General features: G+C 43.7%; 1 protein-coding gene across 1 annotated transcript in view; it reads left to right on the top strand.

Moving 5' to 3' along the window:
- Window positions 1-21,251, top strand: part of mdn1 (midasin AAA ATPase 1) — a 96,477-nt gene that overhangs the window by 18,044 nt on the left and 57,182 nt on the right. The window contains exons 24-52 of the mRNA XM_047388658.1: window positions 25-203; window positions 1,174-1,382; window positions 2,680-2,826; window positions 2,919-3,060; window positions 3,143-3,277; window positions 3,744-3,882; window positions 4,235-4,367; window positions 4,855-4,985; window positions 6,174-6,312; window positions 7,532-7,646; window positions 7,811-8,071; window positions 8,143-8,340; window positions 10,187-10,395; window positions 10,476-10,598; window positions 10,902-11,099; window positions 12,290-12,397; window positions 12,928-13,116; window positions 13,722-13,811; window positions 13,900-14,163; window positions 14,253-14,517; window positions 14,641-14,800; window positions 15,178-15,294; window positions 15,384-15,592; window positions 15,669-15,817; window positions 16,318-16,517; window positions 19,083-19,306; window positions 19,665-19,778; window positions 20,790-20,919; window positions 21,076-21,182. Of these exons, the coding sequence (XP_047244614.1) occupies window positions 25-203; window positions 1,174-1,382; window positions 2,680-2,826; window positions 2,919-3,060; window positions 3,143-3,277; window positions 3,744-3,882; window positions 4,235-4,367; window positions 4,855-4,985; window positions 6,174-6,312; window positions 7,532-7,646; window positions 7,811-8,071; window positions 8,143-8,340; window positions 10,187-10,395; window positions 10,476-10,598; window positions 10,902-11,099; window positions 12,290-12,397; window positions 12,928-13,116; window positions 13,722-13,811; window positions 13,900-14,163; window positions 14,253-14,517; window positions 14,641-14,800; window positions 15,178-15,294; window positions 15,384-15,592; window positions 15,669-15,817; window positions 16,318-16,517; window positions 19,083-19,306; window positions 19,665-19,778; window positions 20,790-20,919; window positions 21,076-21,182 (4,784 nt within the window). The remainder of the gene's footprint in view (window positions 1-24; window positions 204-1,173; window positions 1,383-2,679; window positions 2,827-2,918; window positions 3,061-3,142; window positions 3,278-3,743; window positions 3,883-4,234; window positions 4,368-4,854; window positions 4,986-6,173; window positions 6,313-7,531; window positions 7,647-7,810; window positions 8,072-8,142; window positions 8,341-10,186; window positions 10,396-10,475; window positions 10,599-10,901; window positions 11,100-12,289; window positions 12,398-12,927; window positions 13,117-13,721; window positions 13,812-13,899; window positions 14,164-14,252; window positions 14,518-14,640; window positions 14,801-15,177; window positions 15,295-15,383; window positions 15,593-15,668; window positions 15,818-16,317; window positions 16,518-19,082; window positions 19,307-19,664; window positions 19,779-20,789; window positions 20,920-21,075; window positions 21,183-21,251) is intronic.

Consider the following 21,251-nt stretch of genomic DNA (forward strand, 5'->3'; position numbering starts at 1 on the left):
TCCTGAATTGTTTGGGCCTCACAGGACACACCCGGTGCTGATCCAGGGAGAGACGTCTGTTGGAAAGACCAGCCTGATCCGCTGGTTGGCTTTGACTACTGGGAACCAGTGTGTGAGGATCAACAACCATGAGCACACAGACATCCAGGAGTACATTGGCTGCTACTCCTCGGATGACAGGGGCAAGCTGGTGTTCAAAGAGGGTATGAGTGATTTATTATAACTTAAAGAGTTGCCCAGGTATATTCAATGATTCTTCACTTTTTACATGATCCACATCAGTTCCATGTGATTAACACGGTGGGACCTTTTATCAATGTAGCAAACCACCCCAATTTGGGATCATAATGCAAGCTCATTTGTATTCCTGGTTCTGTTCTACCAGTCATGTCCAACATCCACATTGGATTAACCCCAGTCCAACATTATTCCAGTCTGTTAGTTTGTGTGCATGGTTTTCTGTCCGATTTGCCTCTGTGTTGGTCTTATGATGTTGACTCTATAGATGAATCAACATGACACTGTGATCTAACTCCCATAACTTGTGTAGGCCAGCCTTAACGAAGTGAGAGGCAGATTCTCCTCCTGAACCTTTCGTTAGTATTCAAAAGTACATTTTGGCCAAAAATTCATTTGCAGTTTTCTAAACCTATGTGATGCTGCCAAAGCAACCCGTATGAACAAAGCATATTGGTTCTGTCTAAGATTTCTCTAAGTGCACCATACATGTCAATTCTTATATGCATGGAAAGTTTTTCAAGATTTTTCCGAGCTCTGTGCTTTGACTTTGGGTTAACGCTGGATATCCTACTTGCTGAAATGCAGCATTGGATCAGGAGAACCTGCTGCTATTCTATTTGCCTCACATTGCTGATAAAAGCACTTATTGTTGTTCTGCACCTTAGGTTATATGGACTAAAAGACCTGTTGAGAACTAGTTTGTGTTTCTAATCAAACCTGTACAAGAGAAAAGTGCTAAACATGTTTGTAATTTTGAACAAGAGGAGAGAAAATACTAAATAGTATTCTTAACAGCTTAGAGAACATCCTTAGATGTCCTGGATTGTGACAGCACTTATAATCCTAGATAACAGTGTTAACATTGTATTCAGTGTCTGAGTCCTCAGACAAGCCACTCTGTTCCTCGGTTTGATGTGTCTATATCTGGTCCAGGTGTTCTGATTGATGCCATGAGGAAAGGCTACTGGGTGATCCTCGATGAGTTGAACCTGGCCCCAACCGATGTCCTTGAGGCTCTCAACAGGCTGCTGGATGACAACAGGGAGCTGTTTGTAACTGAGACTCAGGAGGTTATCAAGGCTCATCCTAGATTCATGCTGTTTGCAACCCAGAATCCTCCAGGTCTCTACGGTGGCAGAAAGGTATTTCATATTAGAACTTATGACACACTGGCTAGCTCATCAGTTACAAACAACAGAGCCATAAGACTGGCAGCAGTGAGGCCTGTTTTTTAAAATAAAAGTGAGGACAGAGGTTGAAATACTAGCAGATGGGGCCCAGCTCAGTCCTCGCAGCCCACAGCTGGTAGAGAACATCCCCATTAACCATGGGCTGTCAGCCAGTAACCCACCATGCCTGACATGGCCTGAGCCCCCACACTAGTGGGGTATCACTCCAAACTTGACAGCAGAAGGAACAGGGTGAGCCATAGAAGGGTCTGTCTCATCCAAACAGTAAAACTCAAAAAATGTGTGCATCATTTAGTCCTCCATAGGCCTGGTAACAAGCCATTCATTTGAGTCCGATGTGTTGGAGAGGTGATGCATCTAAAATTTGGTGGACAGTTGCTCTCGAGGACTGATAAAGGCTGCTATTGGTGATACCGAGAAGGTGTGGCGTCCTGCTCCATCTCGGCTAATCTGTCCACATTATCCATATGGTCTGCCTGGCTGGAAGTGTTTGGACTCTGACAAAACCAGGTTCCTCAACTCGGAGAGCAGGGTGTCTTGCTGTGACACGATAGCCTCCGCCAGAGGGGCCTCCGCCTCTGCACAAACCTGCTAGTATTTATCATAAAGTCAGGAGGCGGACCCCTGAGGACAAGGGCGAACAGAAAACTTCTGCTTTGCTTTTTTCTGCTTCGTTCTCATCAAGAACCACAAAACCAAACATAGGAAAAGAACTAGTGCTCAGCAGGGCAGCAACACAAAGCTGGAAAGTGTGTTCTCAGAGAGGTGAGCGGAGTAAGGAAAGAACGAGTGGGTTGACAGGTGTATTAAAGTTCAGGTGGGGCCATCAATGATGTCAGAGGTAGGAGAGATGATGATGTTGAGGTTCTCTTTAAGAGTGATGAGGATGGGTAGGATCAGGAATGAGTTCATCTGAGGAACTGCTCATGTTAGATGTCTTGGAGATAAACCCAGAGAGACCAGACTCAGATGGTTTGGACTTGGGATAGTAAGAACATTAGAGAATGATGCTGAGGCTGGAACTGCCAGGCTGGAGGCCTAGAGGAAGACCAAAGAGGAGAGTTGTGGATGGAGTGGAAGGGGAGATAAAGGTAGTGGGTTTGAGAGAAGAAGAAATGCATGTGGGGACAGTGGAGAGGAATGATGACCTTTAGGCAGGAAGACCCTTCCAGCAGAATCAGTGACTAAAGGTTTAAAGAACAGGAATGAAATTCAGACAAACACGGAACCTTTTTTCCCTTTTGTCCAGGTTCTCTCCAGGGCTTTTCGAAACCGCTTTGTGGAGCTGCATTTTGATGAGTTGCCCAGTGGAGAACTAGAGATCATCCTTCACCAGAGGTGTAGTTTACCTCCATCCTACTGCACCAAGCTGGTCAAAGTCATGCTAGATCTTCAGGTAATTTTACTTTGCAGCCTATGGAAATTACCTACCTGTGGTACTGATCCGTACTGCAGTTTAAAAACGCATTCATTATTCCCTCTTCCCAGTCATTGCGCAGAGGATCTTCAGTGTTTGCAGGGAAACATGGCTTCATCACACTGAGAGATCTGTTCCGCTGGGCGGAGCGTTACAAGCTGGAGGAGCAGACCCAGGCCTCTCAAGACTGGCTGCAGCATTTAGCAGATGATGGTGAGGCTCATCAGACATGCTGTAACGTTTTCTAAAATGGCTGACACACTAACCTAAATAAAACTGTTGTCTTTGCGTTCAGGCTACATGCTGCTAGCTGGACGTGTCAGGAAGCAAGAGGAGGAGGCCATCATCCTAACCACTCTGCAGAAGCACTTTAAAAGGACGGTGAACCCTGACGACCTGTTCTCACAGAGACAGCTCACCAGTCAGTTCAGTGAGTAGCAATCATCTCACTAAGACCTCTCCATTCACTCTGCAGGAGCCTATGAGTATTTTGCTAGTTCTGCTTTTGGTTCTGTTGCCTTACTGATTCCATACTGATTCCTTTGGACTGCACACGTTTGTACAAAGATGAGCCTCAACAAGAAAAACTGTGTTTTAGGAGAACATTTTCAGCCCTTTTATGGACTGTTCAGTCTACTGCCACATGGGAGGTAAAACAGCCAATCATTTTCTCTGAAACATTTAGATGGTTTCCTTCCATGTGGCAGTAGACTCAACAGTCCACAAAAGGGCTGAAAATCTTATCTTAAATAAACTAAAAAATGTTTTTGACATTAAAATAACAAGAAATTGTGCCAACCTGAGAGACAGACACACCGTGACTGCTTAAAGTTGTTAAAGATGTTGACCAAAGATCTGAGTAGGTCACTCAGATTGAATCTTGCTGTGATTGCCAGGTCTCCTTATCGAGAGCACTGTAGGAGTACCAGAGGAGTTCCGCCACGTTGTGTGGACCCAAGGTTTGAGGAGGATGGCCATGCTGATAGGGAGAGCTCTTCGGTTTGGGGAGTCAGTCCTGCTTGTCGGAGACACAGGGTGAGCTCTAGACGTTGCTGGGTCTTTTTTTTTTTTTTTTTTACACCCTACTGTCCTTTTATTGAAAAGTAGTTTTACTGAAAAGAGAAGCAAATGTTCTGAGACTGGGAATCGAACCAAGGACAACCACGTTGAGGACAGATCCTTTGCACATGGTGCCCTGCTCTACCAGCTGAGCAGCCCAGCACCCCTGATGGACCCACCTTTTAAAGCTAAAGGTTGCTGATGGCTTCCAAGGCCCGCTCTGTGTTTTTTATTGGGGAGACCAAGCATTTTCCTTTCTGATTGTATGAAGGGTGGAAATATTTCTGTACAAATCATGCCAAGGTCCTTTTACCCGTTTCCTCCCCAGATGTGGAAAAACCACCATCTGCCAGCTGTATTCAGCTCTGGCTGGGCAAAAGTTCTTCTCCGTCAATTGTCATTTGCACATGGAGACATCTGACTTCCTTGGAGGCCTGCGGCCAGTTAGATACACCCACCAGGTACTAATAAACCCATGTTGGGCTTCTAGTAAGATCTTTTTTGTATATATTGTTGTAAATTGGAGCTATATAAATAAACTGAAATGAATTAAATAGTACTGGTCAAACAAAAAAAGGGCAAGCAGATCACATTCTACCATGGTAGGTGGTCCTAACGCACCCTAATCACTGAGTATTGGCATAGGTTGTAATGGTTCTGTTGTAATAACTTACTGTGACACCTAATTGACCTGAGCCACCTGGTCTCTTTTCTGGGTCAGTCATAAAACGCTCCACTGTTTGCAATTTTACTTTACGTATTTCTGACATGTTGGTCAGTGTGAGAGACAGTAGCTTTGTCTGATATGATGGTCAAGAGGCTGACACCTGAAGGACACATTTCTAAACATCTCACAAAGAACAGTAAAGCTTAGAAACCAGTAATGGAGAAGCCAGTGGAGGAACAGTTACAACATGCCCATATTATCTGCAATGTGTGTTTGAATAGAGTGTTGGTGAGGATGTTAGGCTGTTTGAGTGGAATGATGGACCGCTGGTGCTCGCCATGAAGGAGGGAGGAGTGTTCCTGATGGATGAGATCTCCCTAGCAGACGATTCTGTGCTGGAAAGACTCAACAGGTACAACAACTATTCTAATATGTAGAGAATGAGGATATCAATCCTGGTTCCTAAGTCTGGAATTCAATTTGGGTATATTCCATGTTTGAATAAGTATGAAGAAAAAAATGGATGTGGAAAAATATTTGGGTTTCCAGACTTCATCCTTGCATTTTTAATTAAAAATCTTTGTATTTATGTATATTCCTTCCTTTTTTCTTTTTTTCCCTTCTTTGCTCTCTGCTTTCCTGCCTTCCTTCCTTCGCTTTTTTCTATCATATAAATTTCTTCTTATTTCCTTTCTATTCTTTCTTTCTTCCTTTAACCGCATTAATGAGGGATAAAATTGAGATGCATCACATTTGACATCTGAACTCAGATAAAAATCATTATTTGGTAAAAAGAAATCTTGGTGCGTAGAGGTTAAAACTACCTATTAAACTGAAGCAGTTTTATTGTTATGACTGAAGGGGGAGTGTGGCTTAGTGGTTAGAACAGGAGGTTTGTGTTCCAGAGGGTACATAAGGAGCCAGGTTCGTACCCCACAGATTGCCACTCTGGGTCCCTGAGCAAGACCCTTAGCCCCAGAAGGCTCTCCGGGCGCTGCACAATGGCAGCCCACTGCTCCCTATAAGGGATGGGTTAAATGCAGAGGACAAATTTCGTTGTAATGTACATGTGCAATGACCAATAAAGATGATGATGATGATGATGATGAATGTGACTTTAAAATGTTTCTTTTTTTTATCACAATATAGAAAGTACATTTTGTGGTTTATTGCTGATAATTGTTTTGCAGTCTGACAGTGTTTTATGTTGCACTTTACTTTCTTTTCTTTAAGTGCTGGGGACCTGTACTGAAACGGACCTATAACATTTTTAAAAGACCTTGTTTATTAGAATAATAGACAACTAGCCACACAGACTTGCATTAGATTATTTCCTTGCATTGGGATATTGTACCATGTGGAATGTCACTGTGTGGAACCAACACAGAGAGCAGGTTTTGTGCAGATCATTTAATGGATCAGTGGGATAACAAGCCACTCCAGCCATGCTCATCCCTTGTTACTGGGAGCGATTGAGTATTTTAATGCGTTGGCAAACATCTGTTTTGTCTGTTTAGAGTTTGCTGTCTTTAAAATGTTTATATGCAAGTACATAAAAAGCTGAGAAGAATTTGTCATTATGTGCTGTGTTTGCTGTCAGTGTTCTGGAGACGGAGAAGTCTCTCGTGCTGGCGGAGAAAGGCAGTGGAGATGACGAGGACGTGGAGCTGATCAGAGCAGCTTCTGGCTTCCGTCTTGTTGCCACCATGAATCCTGGTGGAGACTTTGGCAAGAAGGAGGTATGTAATTCTGTGTTGTTGGTAGAAGTAGAGAAGAACATGACAGCTAGAGCAGAAATGTAAAATACCTCAGTGATCAGCTATAATTTGACCTTGTGACTTAGAGAAACACTGCACCACAAAAGAATCCATCCACCAGCAGATAAGGCTCTCATACATTTCAGTGCTCCAACCCTTTGTTGATACAATGCAGGTTAAGACTATAAAGTGAACACCCCTCCCAACACCTAGAACTTATTGGAGGCCGGTTACCAGTGTGCTTCTAGTATTTAGGTCTTAACTGGACAGGATAGAAATACATGAAACACAGGACAGTGCCTTATGTGAATATCCCTCCACGTCACCAGCATGGACCTAAACCCTATGCATATATAATACACTTAGCATTAGTTAGTGTAACTCAGTGTTTGCACGGTGGCACAGTTGGTAGCATAAGAAGGTGCAGGGTTCGACTCCTGGCTAGGGGTCTTTCTGCGTACAGTTTGCATGTTCTCCCTGTGCATGCGTGGGTTCTCTCCGGGTACTCCAGCTTCCTCGGACGGTCCAAAAACATGACTGTTAGGTTAATTGGTCTCTCTAAACTGCCCTTAGGTGTGTGAATGAGTTTGTGCGTTGCTGTGCGATGGATGGGCGACCTGTTCAGGGTGTACCCCGCCTCCCCTCCATAGGACTGCTGGAGACAGGCACTATCTCCCCCATGACCCACTATGGAAGAAGTGGTATAGAAGATGAATGAACGAATGAATGAATGAATAAATAAATGAGAATCATTTTTAATCCCTGATATCGTCAAACTAATTAAAATGACATCAGGAATGCGGCAGTCCTGACCAACACTAGGACAATGGATCATATGACAGCAGTTGTTAAACTGCTCCCTGTTGGTCTAAGAATAGATTTTGGGATTTCCTATTTCTGCTGTTTGTCTATAAAGCACTAAATGGACCATATATCCTTCTGTTCTGTTCATGAAGAAGTTAGCAATTATTTATATACACACTAATCTTTGTCTCGTTCACTATGTTATAATGTATGCCTTAAACTATTTAGAATTAAAAACCAAATGTTTAAATGTGGATATAGAAAACGGTTCCCAGTATTGTTAAAAATTCTCCAACTCAGAGTGAGGAGCAAACCTTTGTGGCTGTAAATGTGACACATTTGCAAGGTGCCGTAAATAAGGCGAGGTCTGACTTTGTGCTGATGTGCTGTTGGACAGCTCTCTCCTGCCCTGAGGAACCGGTTCACTGAGATTTGGTGTCCACAGAGCAACAGTCGCAGTGACCTGGTTCAGATCATCAAACACAACCTGCACACCGGACTCTCACTTGATGGTAAAACTACCTTTTGGGTTAAGTTAAGTTGGGTTCGATCTACAGTGATCGAGATTCAACTGACTGTTTTTACAAGGATTAATGTCGCTGATCTTTTTACATACAGGCCCCTTTTAAAAGAAATATTTTACTGACTATTTTGCCTGTCATTGAATGAAATCCAGGTGTGGATATTGCAGAACTTATGCTGGACTTCATAGAATGGCTGACCCAGCAGGACTTTGGCCGGCGCTGCATCCTGAGTGTCAGAGATATCCTCTCCTGGGTGAACTTTGTCAATGCTGTGTGTGAGAGGGATGAGGACAGCTTTATGACCATAAGAGCACCTGAAGAAGAGGAAGAAGCAGAGAGGGACCTCAGACTGGATGCTGTTACAGCTTGTGTCCATGCTGCATGTTTGGTATACATTGATGGCCTTGGCTCAGGTGAGCTAACATAACTTTTTGAGTTATTTACCTGACTGGGAAACTTTATCTGGTTTAATTTTTCCTTGCAGGAACTACAGTGTCATGTGCAGACAGCACCCTGTTTGCGCGTCAGATGTGCCTCGGTTTCCTGCAGCAGAGGCTGAGTAAGATGACCAAGCTTGATCATGAGATGCTGGCTGCACTTAGAGTGTATGATAGCTGCTTGCCAAGGGAACCTCAGTGGGGAAAGGACTTCTTTGGTATCAGCCCCTTCTACATCACCACAGGTATGGATTTGAATTATTACCTTATATCAACGTGTAAGCACACATTTGTACATAGCAGTATATAAACTACAGTTTCTATTGTTTAAAAAATAAGGCCATGTTAATGCAGGTTGTGTAAACAGCTCACTTAAAATCCAATTTGTCAGAATTTAATACTTTTCTGCTTTAGTTTTCATTATTAACTCTGTGCTATTTTCCCTCGTTATATTGTACATTATAGCCTTGTTCAGTAAAACGTCATGTGATCCAGATCATTGGACTTTTTTCCCACAACTTTTTTTTTTTTTTATAATTGCCCTGTGTATTATACATCACTATGTTCACCAGATTTACTGGTGCTCTAATGCAAATTATGTAGTTATACTTTTATTCCATGTTGGAAACAATTTGAAACCAAATTTTACCTGCAGAATCAATTAGAAAATTGACACAATGACTCTACAAAATATGCTGTGTTCAGTTCAACTCAATTCAATAAAACGTTTTTTGTCCCCGAAGGGCAATTTAAGGACACAATGAAGCAAGCTTGTTCGTAGACACATTAAAATATGTTAACAATGTTAATAGATCCACTTCAGTCATACAACATGTGTAACCTCCAGTCCATCAGATATAGCTGCAGCAATAATCAGGGTTCATCAGTAGCTTATAGAACCAGAGAGACGACGCGCCGTTTGGGACACAACTGTCAAAATCTCGATTAAAGTGTTGTATTCACAAATGGAACCTTAAATCTGGCCAGGGTGCTCGGGACCACAACAGCTAAACACAGGTTTGGTCAAACAGATCAGTTCTCCAGATCATTTCGAAGGAATTCAACCAATGTTCCCAGGACCAAAGAGAAAGACCGCCTGTTACCTGCAGTCAGCCTGATAGTATAAAGCTGTATAACTGATTAATCTAATGTCCACTTCTGTGATGGGAGCATTAATGCAGGACAGTCCTGTACAGTAGTTTTAGAGCAACACGCTGTCTTTTCCAGGGACCTCCACTGGATTGGATCGCAATTGAAATTCGATTGGACCCGTTAGCTTTTTTAGCTCATGTCCTGAAGGGACCTTCGTTGTAAGTTGGTGCTATAAATAAACTGAATTAAATCCATTTTCATACAAGAAAACATAAAAGAAACAAAAGACCTTGATGTGCAGACATTAGAAAGATATGACTGACATTTCTGTAGGAAGGAAAATGTGGAAAGGTATCTGCATTGTTGTACAACCTTACATGGGTTTACATAAGTGGGACAAAATGCTTAATTTTAGCCTTTAATGCCAAACGTGCTACAGGACACAGGAAAAAGTTTTAATTAACAAAAGTTTTACTGGTTCACATTTTTCTTGGAATATGTTGCGGATCTAGAATTCAGGTATATAGAGCTGTGTTTAAAAACGCATTAAAACTAAGAACTTAGTCATTTTCAGTTTATAAATGCATCAACAAACAACAGGTTTTTATGCACTTTTATGCACTAACCAAACTGTTAGGGATGAATGCTTCCATGCATAAATCTGGTTATGGCTTCACTTATTGTTTGATTCAAATCTACTACCACAAAAAAACAAAGATGGTTCTTTAATAAAAATAAAAACTGAATTGGTCCTGATCAGAATCAAAAGAAGAAAACTGTAAATCAGTATCTTCCAGGACAGGCTTGATCATTGCAGATCCTAAAACTGTTACAAGAATCCCTGAAGTTAATTTTCCATAGTTTCCACATCTTTCTGCAAACATATATTATAGTTGAAGTTCCAGTTAGTTCCTCATAACTTGTTCAAATGCATTAGATTTTCTAGTTCCTTTTTCAGAACTCTTGTTTACTGTCATTTCCTATAAATGAACAAATCAGGACCTCAGACTGAGAGCCGCAACCTGTGTGAGTACGCCATCACAGCAGGCACCACTGCAATGAACGCCCAAAGGCTTTTGCGAGCTCTAAAACTGCAGAGGCCTGTGTTACTGGAGGGGTCCCCTGGAGTGGGAAAGACAAGCCTGGTGGGAACGCTGGCAAAAGCCTCTGGAAACCATCTGGTCAGAATCAACCTGTCCGAGCAAACGGTAAGACGCTGATTTTTGACTGTGCTCTGTTGACACCATCAGGTGCCAACATGGTGTCAATGCTGTGTGCTCTCTGGCAGGATGTTACGGACTTGTTTGGGACAGATCTTCCTGTGGAGGGAGGGAAGGGAGGAGAGTTTGCATGGCGAGATGGCCCCCTATTGGCTGCTTTAAAGGCTGGCCACTGGGTAGTGCTGGATGAGGTAAGAAATACAAATCACATAGTTTTAGTTTCTACACCAGGTTTATGCTCTGGAAACCAGGTTTAGGGCTGATTCACTCCAGTTAAATGCATTTGCATAGAGGCCAGTTTTAAATGATGTAATAATCTCTGCGTACTGCAGAAGAAAGTAAATAGGTTTAAATGCAGAACATAATCTTATTTCATTCAGCCTAATACAAATGAGTCCATATTGTCACAGTCCAACTTCATGCATATAATGGTGAATGAAAAAAATGGCAGTGGGAAGATGGGAACTAAGGAGCTTTGCTTATTTTGCCTACAGCTGAACTTGGCCTCTCAGTCAGTGTTAGAGGGTCTGAATGCCTGCTTTGATCACAGAGCAGAGATCTACATTCCTGAGCTGGGCATGAGCTTCCAGATTCAGCATGAGAAGACCAAGATCTTTGGCTGCCAGAACCCATTTACCCAAGGTGGGGGGCGTAAAGGGTTGCCCAAATCCTTTCTCAACAGGTTTACTCAGGTGAGACAGTTACATTGTTAATGGAGTGGCCTCTTCAAAATATTGCTGTGAATTGTAGAAATGTGTTAATAGGAACATTGAATGACCAGTCAGAACACTGTTTCTGTTCAACGATTAGAGTTCTGTGGTTGATCTTTGTTTTATGTAAAGCTTGTAAGGTGGTTCTTGACCTTGTCTGTATACTCTTGGTCGACTCTGATTTCTCTTTTAAGAACTAAGATATAAGAAGATAGAAAAACCACATTTAATTTTTTTAGGGTCATTTATTAGAGAGTTCTATCAGTGAGCAGTCTGTTTAAAACAAGGTTTAATGCTGCGTTCTCTTTGTACTTGGAAGTCAGATTTTCCAGGTTTCCAGTCAGGAAAAAACAAGAAGTTGTGTCCTCTGAAGTCGGAAGTTTGAGCTTGTGTAGGGACCCCGAGTTGGCGTCTAATATGGCTGTAGGCAAATGGAATGTAATAAACGTTGCCTGTACTAGCTGTTTATTAGCACTTCTGACAATGTTCCTTTAATGTCACTTAATGGGAGCTGTCTTTAAGCCCCTGTTTCAGAGACTACTTAAATAGCATTATGACATGGCAAATTGGCTTTAGCATCTTATATTATTTAATAGCTAGCATTACTAAAACTGTAGCCTCCCTTGAGTATGTAGATTCTTAACTCACCTTTGAAGTTTCCAATAGGCTGCCTTTAGTCCAGCGTGTTCCGTGGTTAAAATGGTTAGAAGCTCCAACATAAAGCTGAGTAACTTTATTGACCTCCACTGAGCCTTCCTGTTACCTGCCTACAGTTCCACTCTTTTGTTGATTGAATGAACCTCCTGTTTCATTTTAAATGGCTTCTTCTGGCTCTCAGCTTGATTTACACACCTCACTTACACTGCAAGTAGCTGTTTTAGACTCCCACAACAACAACTTCCATACAAAGCTGGTTTTGTCAGCATGAGCTGGTATCGCTTAGATATAGTTTAGTCATTGATTGGAAAAAAAATCGGATTTACAAGTGAGTTTCAGGTCAGGAGAATCAAGCTGTAAAATGCCTGTTTCCACTCATCATTCAATTTCTTGGTGCATCTGTAATTCCTAAAGTTATACATTACCCTTGCTGCTGTCATCCAGAAACCTGTTTTAGGATAAAACATTACAAGGGTGTTTACTGCTTTGTTTTGTACATATTCAATACCCTCTAGGTTTTTGTGGACCAGCTCACTAGCAAAGACATGGAGTTCATCGGAAATTCTATTTTTCCCACCATCGATGAGAAAATCATTGCAAAAATGGTCGAGTTCAATAACAGGGTGAGTTTTATTTTAATTGTAATTAAGCCACCGAGAGAATGAAGCTATATTTGGTATTTATAGGTGAGAAATACCTTCAGATAAGGTAAATAACCTACACTGTTTTTTGTTTTGTTCCTACTCTACCCGACGACGGCAAGCTTCTGTGGTGGTTGATAAAACCTCAGTCATTAGCCCTCTAACACAGTGCTTGACATTTAGTATCAACATGTTTGCACTGACAAGCAGTTTGTCTTTTAAACTGAAAGGGGTCTGCTTTATCATCTCTATTTTACTGGGCGGGGGGGACAATTTACCTGGTCCTCTATGCTTGATGCAGCTAATGTTGCACATCCTTCATAAATGAGTGACTTATTAACTCCTTTAAGTATAAGCGGTTGACAATTCCAGCATCCCAAAATCTATTTCATTTTTTAAAAATAATTTACATCTGATATTTTTCTCTTGCCTGACAAAGCTTGGTCTGATATTGGCCATGGATCCAGCTCTCCATTATTCAGCTGAAAAGCCGCCTTTATTTCTTCCTACAGCTTGTTCAGGAGGTTTGCATGGAGAAGCTGTGGGGGCACAAAGGAAGCCCCTGGGAATTTAACCTTCGTGACATTTTCCGCTGGTGTCAGCTGATGCAGACCGATCAGTCGCCGGGGTTTTTCAACCCAGGCCAGCATGTAGCCTTGGTGTATGATGACAGAATGAGAACAGAGGCTGATAAGGCAAAGGTAAACTGCACTAACTCAACATATGCATTAAAAATTTGCAGAAAGTTTTATGTTTTTGTAGCTGTTTAGCAGGAGTTTTGTGGCCAGTGTCTCACTTCTGCTCTTGGTAAAGCTTTGATCAGACATGTCACCCGACACTTGCTTTTATAGAGCTTCTTCCATCACTGAGCTTCTGATAAACACCTCACTGACTCCATGCAATCTGCTGGGTTTCGTTAGATAAAAAAATAATAAATTGAATCTGACTGCACTGTTTGATAGTTAGGATTAATCGGAATGTATGTACCAGACGACATGTGTTCTGAATTGGCGCTATATAAATAAAACTGAACTGAAATGAATTGATGCTCAAAATCTCTATCTTTGAATCTTTTTTACTCAGAAAAAGTATCCACAGAAAAGGGTGCCATTGTTAGTGCAACCTGGAGTGCCTATAAAGATGCACTGATTGATCAGAATGAAGTCAGATTTTTTAGTTTCTGACCAGCTGGTCACCATACAAGACCATCTGGGCTGAAAAGCGTCCAGTTCCAGTCAAAAGTTGGTTTGTAGGTGCTTCTCTGTGAAACAGGAGCTGATGGATCAGTCTCTTATGTCACACACAGGTGCTGTCTGTGTTCAGGGAGGTGTTTGGGGAGGAGTATGAGCCTTACTGTGGCTCCAAGGAGTTTCATATCACTCCCCTCAATGTTCAGGTTTGTCAGCACTATAAAATCCTATTTTGCCATTTATCACACGCACATAGGTAAGTTGTTTTTGTGCCACGGTTTGCTGCTGCTGTAGGTGGGCTTCTCTGTACTACGTCGCAGTGGTGAAGCCCCCGTGACTCTGGATCCCCCACTATCTATCACACACCAGTGCCTGAAGCCTTTAGAGTCACTGATGAAGTGTGTGGATATGGGCTGGATGACCATAGTAGTTGGTCCAGCAGCCAGTGGAAAGACCAGCCTGGTGAGACTGCTAGCCTTGCTGACAGGACACCATCTCAGGGTCATGGCCATGAACAGTGCCATAGACACCACTGAGCTCCTGGGAGGGTTCGAGCAGGTAGCATTCAACCAGTGTCATGTTTGCAACGTGTGGTATACAAAAAAAAAATTAAGAAGTCACGTAAATCTTTTTTTCCTTTTATGTAGGTTGACATCATGCGTCCGTGGCAGCAAGTGTTGGAGACAGTTGACTACACGGTTGCCATGGTAATAAGACGGGGGCTGATGTCTCTTGATGATGGTACCCAGGACACAGAGTTTCTGCTGCAGACATGGGGCGTATTCTGCCAGTGGTTGAAGGAGAATAGACTGCAAAGACCAGGAGGAACAGTAAACTCTGAAGCACTGAACAAGCTGGAGGTCATTATCCTCCTCCTGCAGAAACTAAACACCAAGCTCAAAGTGTTCACCGGTAACAATTAGATGTATTCATACTACATTACATAAAGGATGCTTGTTTCTCTGGTTTCAGTATTGGTCTTGTAATTCCATGGATGTATACACTGTGCCTTAACATAGTGGCCTTTACCTTCAGACATGTCCAAGCTGCAGATGGACTTCACTCTGCTGAAAGAGCGTCTGGCTCAGCTAGAGGATGGTTGGACTAACGGGGGTTTCGAATGGTTGGATGGGATGCTGGTCCAAGCCCTTCAGGCTGGTGACTGGTTACTTATGGACAATGTCAACTTCTGCAGGTACCTTTTATATTTGTAGCTCTAGAAATAGTTTTCCAATCTGAAATTTTTTGAAGTGACTGGGGAAAAAAAACCAATAACTAATTTCAGACAATTTGGATGATTTTTCTGAAACATTTCAACAACTTGAGTATTATTTTATTTGTGCCTTTATTTGCCAGAAAATTTTTTGCAAAAGTAAAACTGATCAGCTCATTGGTTTTGGACAGCTGAAGCCCCCTTAACCAATGCATTATACTTTGGTTTAGTCTATGATGGGTGATGGCCTTTTATTCTGAGCCGAACCTTAGGAGAAAATATTTCAAAATAATTATTTATCATTACATACAAAAGCAGTTAGTTTGGCTCCCAGCACTAATCATGCACTCTTTACTTAGCGCCTCCGTCTTAGATCGCCTCAATGCTCTTCTCGAACCCAATGGGTCACTTGCCATTAATGAACGCGGTGTAATCGATGGGAAGACTCCCAGAATAACCCCTCATCCTAACTTCAGGTTAGTAATAAAGGTCGTTTAGAGGTGTGATGACAGAGTCTCTGCAGAATTCTGTGTTCAGCTTATATAGTATGTGCTTGGCTTTGCAGGCTGTTCCTCACCATGGACCCCGTTCATGGGGAGCTGTCCAGAGCAATGAGAAACAGAGGGGTGGAGGTTTACATCCCAGGGGAAAATGAAGGGGTTTGCTGGGACACACTGGACCTAAAGACTCTGCTCCACTCTGCTGGTGTGACAGGGGATTGTGTGTGTGATCTACTGATTCAGATACATAAAGGCATCAGATCTGCCATCTGGGGTAAGCCTTATAAAAATCGACTTCACTTCCAGTGATTGAGCAGGATTTATCAGACAGTCTTTTCTCTGGCTCTCAGACTCCCCGGCCTCTTCTGTGACATCCCTTCTTCATGCTGCCTCCCTGCTGTCCTGCCAGCTGCAGAGAGGTGCAGATTTGCGTAGCTCCCTGCAGCATGCCTGTACTGAGGCATACTCATTCTGCCAGCGCACTGTTGCCAACCAGAAGGTATTATATCCCCGACACCAATGCATTCAGATGGTCAGTTGACACTGGCAGACAGATCCCACCCTTACTTTAATGATTTTACAGCTCAAAGATCTCAATAAGCAACACGTCATGTGAAGGGTTTTAAGTGGTTCCGGCAAAATTGTGTTTAAATGTGACTGAGCCGCTGAGGCATGACCATAAACAGGCTGCTCAGTTATTAGGTTCATCTAGAAACCACATTTATTTAGTTGGGATAGCTTTTTTATAAACTTCATTTTGTATTTACTCAGGTTATCATTGTCTGATATTATACCTTTTTTACGTGAAACATTAAAGTGCTATTATAAAGCAAAAACAGAAGACACCTGTTATATTTTTACATGCATTGTATGTATCAGAAATAAAATAGAATAGTTAACAACATGTTATTTTTTATTTTAAAAGCGTCCTAGCAAAGAAAGGGCTGGGATTGGTTCCTTAAAATCTGAAAACTGGTGCTGCACCTTGTTCTCTTTCAGCAAGCCCAACAGGTGATTGAGCAGCACTTGGCCATCCAGGGTACAGCGGATTGGGGCGATGGGCTGCTGTCTGCTGGTGTTTGGCCTGACGGCTTCCCCTCGGCTCTTCTTTCCACAGAAGATTCTTGCTTTTCATCTGTCCTCAGAGACGGGCAGGTCCTCCTGTTCTGCCTCAACTCCCTCAGCCTGCAAGGAAAACGGTAAAACTGAATAGAAAGTGTACTATACAATGAATAAAACAGGGTTCTTACTCATCTCTTTTAGGTTTAGATTGTTTCCAGCAGCAAAGAACACTTAATCCACCAGACACCTACTCCTTTTGAACAGGAGAAATGGAAATGTTTTAATTTCATAAGCTTAATGTGTTCTTTCATACCTTAGAAAACACATAACATTTTTCAAAGGACTTTTTGCTTGAGGATTTCATGAAAGCTTCAATTCTTTAAATGGGAGGTTGTGTACAGCCAACCAGTACCATATACAGTAATGTAATGGAAGGACAGACACAAAAATCATATGCACACCTTAATTATAAAGGGCCAGCAGCAGTTAAAAACCAAGCCTGCACTATTACATTGTATGAAGGAATATTTTGCCCATCATTCCGTCCTGCCTGCCTTGCTTCCTTGCATGTCTGTATTTAAAGCCAGACCTTGACAGAAACTGTACAGGTATTGTGAACCTTTGTGTTTACTCATACTCGTTGTCTTCCGCTTCATCCGGGATCGGATCGCGGGGGCAACCGACTCAGTAGAGACATCCAGACGTCTCTCTCCCCAGACACCTCCTACAGTTCATGCGGGGGAATCCCAAGGCGTTCCCAGGCCAGCCGAGAGACGTAGTCCCTCCAGCGTGTCTTGGGCCGTCCCCTAGGCATCCTCCCGGTGGGTTGTGCCAGGAACACCTCCTGAGGAAGGCGTCCAGGAGGCATTCCGGTATGCCCGAGCCACCCCAACTGGCTCCTCTCGATGTGGAGGAGCAGCGGCTCTACTCCGAGCCCCTCCCGGATAACCGAGCTCCTCACCCTATCTCTAAGGGAGTGCCCAGCCACCCTACGGAGGAAGCTTATTTCAGCCGCTTGTATCCAGGATCTCGTTCTTTCGGTCGTGACCCAAAGTTCACGGCCATAGGTGAGTGTAGGAACGTAGACCAACCGGTAAATCAAGAGCTCCGCTTTTCGGATCAGCTCTCTTCATCACAACGGATCAGCACAGCGTCCCCATTACTGCGGCAGCCGTACCGATCCATCTTTTGATCTCCTGCTCCATTCTCCCCTCACTCGTGAACAAGACCCCAAGATACTTGAACTCCTCCACTTGAAACAGGAACTCCCATCCAACCTGAAGAGTCCAACATGCACCGGGAACAGGTCCGACTTAGTGCGGACCAAACTCCTGCTCCACTTGTACAGAGACCAGATGGCCCCTAATAAAGCGCCCCTGACTCCATACTCCTGGAGCACCCCGCACAGGACACAACGAGGGACACAGTCCCTTCTCCAGGTCCACATAACACATGTAGATCGGTTGGGCAAAGTCCTATGAACCCTGAAGTACCCTGGTAGAGCTGGTCCAGTTTTCCATGGCCGGGACGAAAACCACACTGCTCCCCCTGAAGCCGAGATTCAACTATCGGCCGGGCACTCCTCTCCAATACCCTGGCAAAGGCCTTACCAGGGAGGCTGAGGAGTGTGATCCCCCTATAGTTGGAACACACCCCCCGGTCACCCTTCTTATGTAGGGGGACCACCACCCCTGTCTGAAGTCCCCCAGCAGAATAATGGAGTCCCTGGGAAGGGCACTATCCAGCACCCTGACAGGGACGCCAAGAAGGCTGGGCACTCCACACTACCGCTCAGCCCATAGGCCGAAACGACGTCAGAGACCTGTCCCCAACCGAAAGCGCAGGGATGCGACCCTCTCATATACTGGGCTAAACCCCAACACGAGATGACTGAGCTGGGGGGCAACAAGCAAACCCACCCCAGCCCGCCGCCTCTCCCCGTGGGCCACTCCAGAGTAGAAGAGAGTCCAGCCCCTCTCAAGAAAACGGGTTCCAGATCCCACGCTGCGCTGGAGGCCCAACTATTTCTAATTGATATCTCTCGACCTCTCGCACAAGCTCAGGCTCCATCCCCCCAGCAAGGTGACATTCCACGTCCCTAGAGCCAGCCTAAACATCTGGAGATCGAGGTCTCCACCTTTGTCCGCTGCCCGATCCTCTTTGCACCGATCCCTTATGGTTCCCCCTGCATGGGTTGGGCCCACTGGGGGATGCCCTCGCATCTCTCATTCGGTCTTGGCCCGGCCGGGTCCCGCAACCCAGCCACCAGGCGCTCTCCGACAAGTCTCGACCCCAGGCCTGGCTCCAGGGTGGGACCCCGTCTCTGCCATACCCGGCGACGCCACGTGCCCCGATTTTGTGGTCCTCATGAAGGTGTCTTGCTTTAGATTCCTTAAAATAAAGGATTAATGGACTGAGAAGTCTGCTAATCTGATTCTGGAAAACCTTTGAATTTGGACATGAATATTGTGAAGGGATCATGTTCCAGTGACAGATCCTTGAGGCTGTTTTCAAGCTGCTGATAATGATAAAGGGAAGGTCGTATGCCACACCAGCTGGCAGTTTGAATGCTACCTAAATAATGATTTTACGCACACTCCTGTCTTCTGTCTTCAGATACCTAAACATAAAAACATTTTATCCTTCATTTCTGTCTCCTTTTGAGTGTGGAACTTGTAATGAGACTATCTAGCTTTCTGCAGGAATCGTCCACTGAGATTGATGGACCTGCAGCTGGCCTTGCAGAGCAGTGGTGTCCATGAGGACTCTGTGTTTTCTGGAGGAGTAGTGGATCTGGAGGAAGGAGATGCTCTCAGGCTCATCTCCACAGCAGTGAGGCTGGTGACAGAGAGAGCATCTCATGGAGATTGGATCCTACGCAGCAGCTGGCTCTCAAACCTGGGGAGGAGCTACAAATATCTGCCTGGTTTGTAACTTTGTGTACAAGATCACACACACAGCACACCAGAGTTTATTATCCGAGTGTTAAAAAAGGCTGGAATGTCACAAGTCCCTTCAGAAGCAGTTAACAGGAAAAGTAGATTGTGTGAAGAGATCTCCTGTAGGAAGCTGCTGCTCTGTTTGGATCTTAAACACAACTTCCAACAATGTTGAAATGCCTGTATTAGTTTCCAAGCAGGTCCAGTGTGCAGAAATGTGACAGATCCGACACAATCAGCAGACTTCAGCTTGTCTCTCTGTTAACATGATTAGAATTCTGTAAGTCAAATTGTCTTCTTCACTAGGATGTAGTAGGTAAAACTATGTTATCTCAACTGTTTCAGACCCAGTGCTGGTCCAGGTGGAGGCAGGAAACAGAGCTCTGAGGGCTGTGTTCAGCAGCAGCCTGGCTGTAAAGGGGAAAACACTGGCAGAGCTGCTCCAACCTCACAGCAAAGGTGAACTCTGTCATTATTGCTTTGTTCCTTGGTCATACAAACCGCTCTCTGAGCATTGGTCTAAAAACATTTTAATCTGTAGGAATGATAATATGAAACATTTTACAGATTTTAAATGGTAAATGGGCCTAGTCTTGTATAGCGCATTATCAAGTCCCCAGAGACCCCAAAGCGCTTTACATCGCATTCAGTCATCCACCCATTCACACACACATTCACACACTGACAGTGGTGAGCTACATTTTAGCCACAGCTGCCCTGGGGCAGACGGGTATCAGCAGGCAAGTAGGATTAAGTGTCTTGCCCAAGGACACAACGACCAAGATGGACAGAGCGGGGGTTCGAACCGGCAACCCACCAGTTATAGGACGAACCCCTACCACCTGAGCCACTGTTTTAAAGCACTTTAAAACATGGGCTGATGGTGTAGGGGTTAAGCGCGCGACCATATACAGAGGCTACAGTCCTCGAATGGCGGCTGTCCCGGGTTCGAGTCCCAGACCCGGTGACATTTACCGAATGTCTCCCCCTCTCTCTACCCCTCTTTCCTGTCTACCTACTGTCAAAAATGGAAAAACATAAAGGCCACTAGTGCTGGAAAAAAAAAAAAAAAACATTTCAAAACCTTGGTACACCTTAATACTGGTACCCAACCCAAGGCTAATGTACAAATACTGCAGAGAAGAAGCTACAAACAAAAAGCAGCTGTTGTGGTTTTTCTTCTAATTTGCATCATTATTTTAATTTGAGCTGAGTCTTGATTGGGATTGTTGTTCTATCTAAGTGTGAACTCAGATGTAAGTTGAACTGGTTTGTTAAGTTAGAGTAAACAAAAATGGCTTCCTCCGCAGGAGGTGGTCTGTTTGGAACAAAGTTAAAGCTGGACCCATGAAACTCGTAATGACATTATTTCTTCTTGTGAAACGGGCACAGCTGTTACACTGTATGTCTTATTAAAAACTGTGTTTGTACACTAAATGACTGCAGTTTGATGAAATGTTATGTTTCCAGATGAATACAGGATTCTGATGGATATGCGTTGGAACAAACAGTACCTGGACATCTTAACCAACAAGTGCAACTTTGAGGATGAGGAACGATACATGGAGTTTCTAGAAGCTCTAAATGCAGTAGCAAACAGGTAGGAGGACTGACCTGGTGATCATGTTAACAGCTCGGTGCTCGTGTGTTAACTTCCATTTCAGCTGAGTTATTTAAACCTATCTGATAGTTCAGCAAATGTTAATAGTTTCAAACATAAAACAAGCCAAGTCAAACAGCCTGGTTTGTGTGTTAGGATTGTTCTGATGATGGACCGGGAGGAGAGAGCTGTCACCTGCTCCTGTACCATCAGTTCAGCTCCTCAGAGTTCTGCTATGAGAGTAGCCACCGCCTTCAACAAAGGTAATGTAAGGTATATGTGTATAATGTGTGTAGATCTATGTATACAATATTAAAACTCCTTTCTAAAAG

The sequence above is a fragment of the Girardinichthys multiradiatus genome, chromosome 15, assembly GCF_021462225.1.
Source record: "Girardinichthys multiradiatus isolate DD_20200921_A chromosome 15, DD_fGirMul_XY1, whole genome shotgun sequence".
In the NCBI taxonomy this organism is placed as follows: Eukaryota; Metazoa; Chordata; class Actinopteri; order Cyprinodontiformes; family Goodeidae; genus Girardinichthys; species Girardinichthys multiradiatus.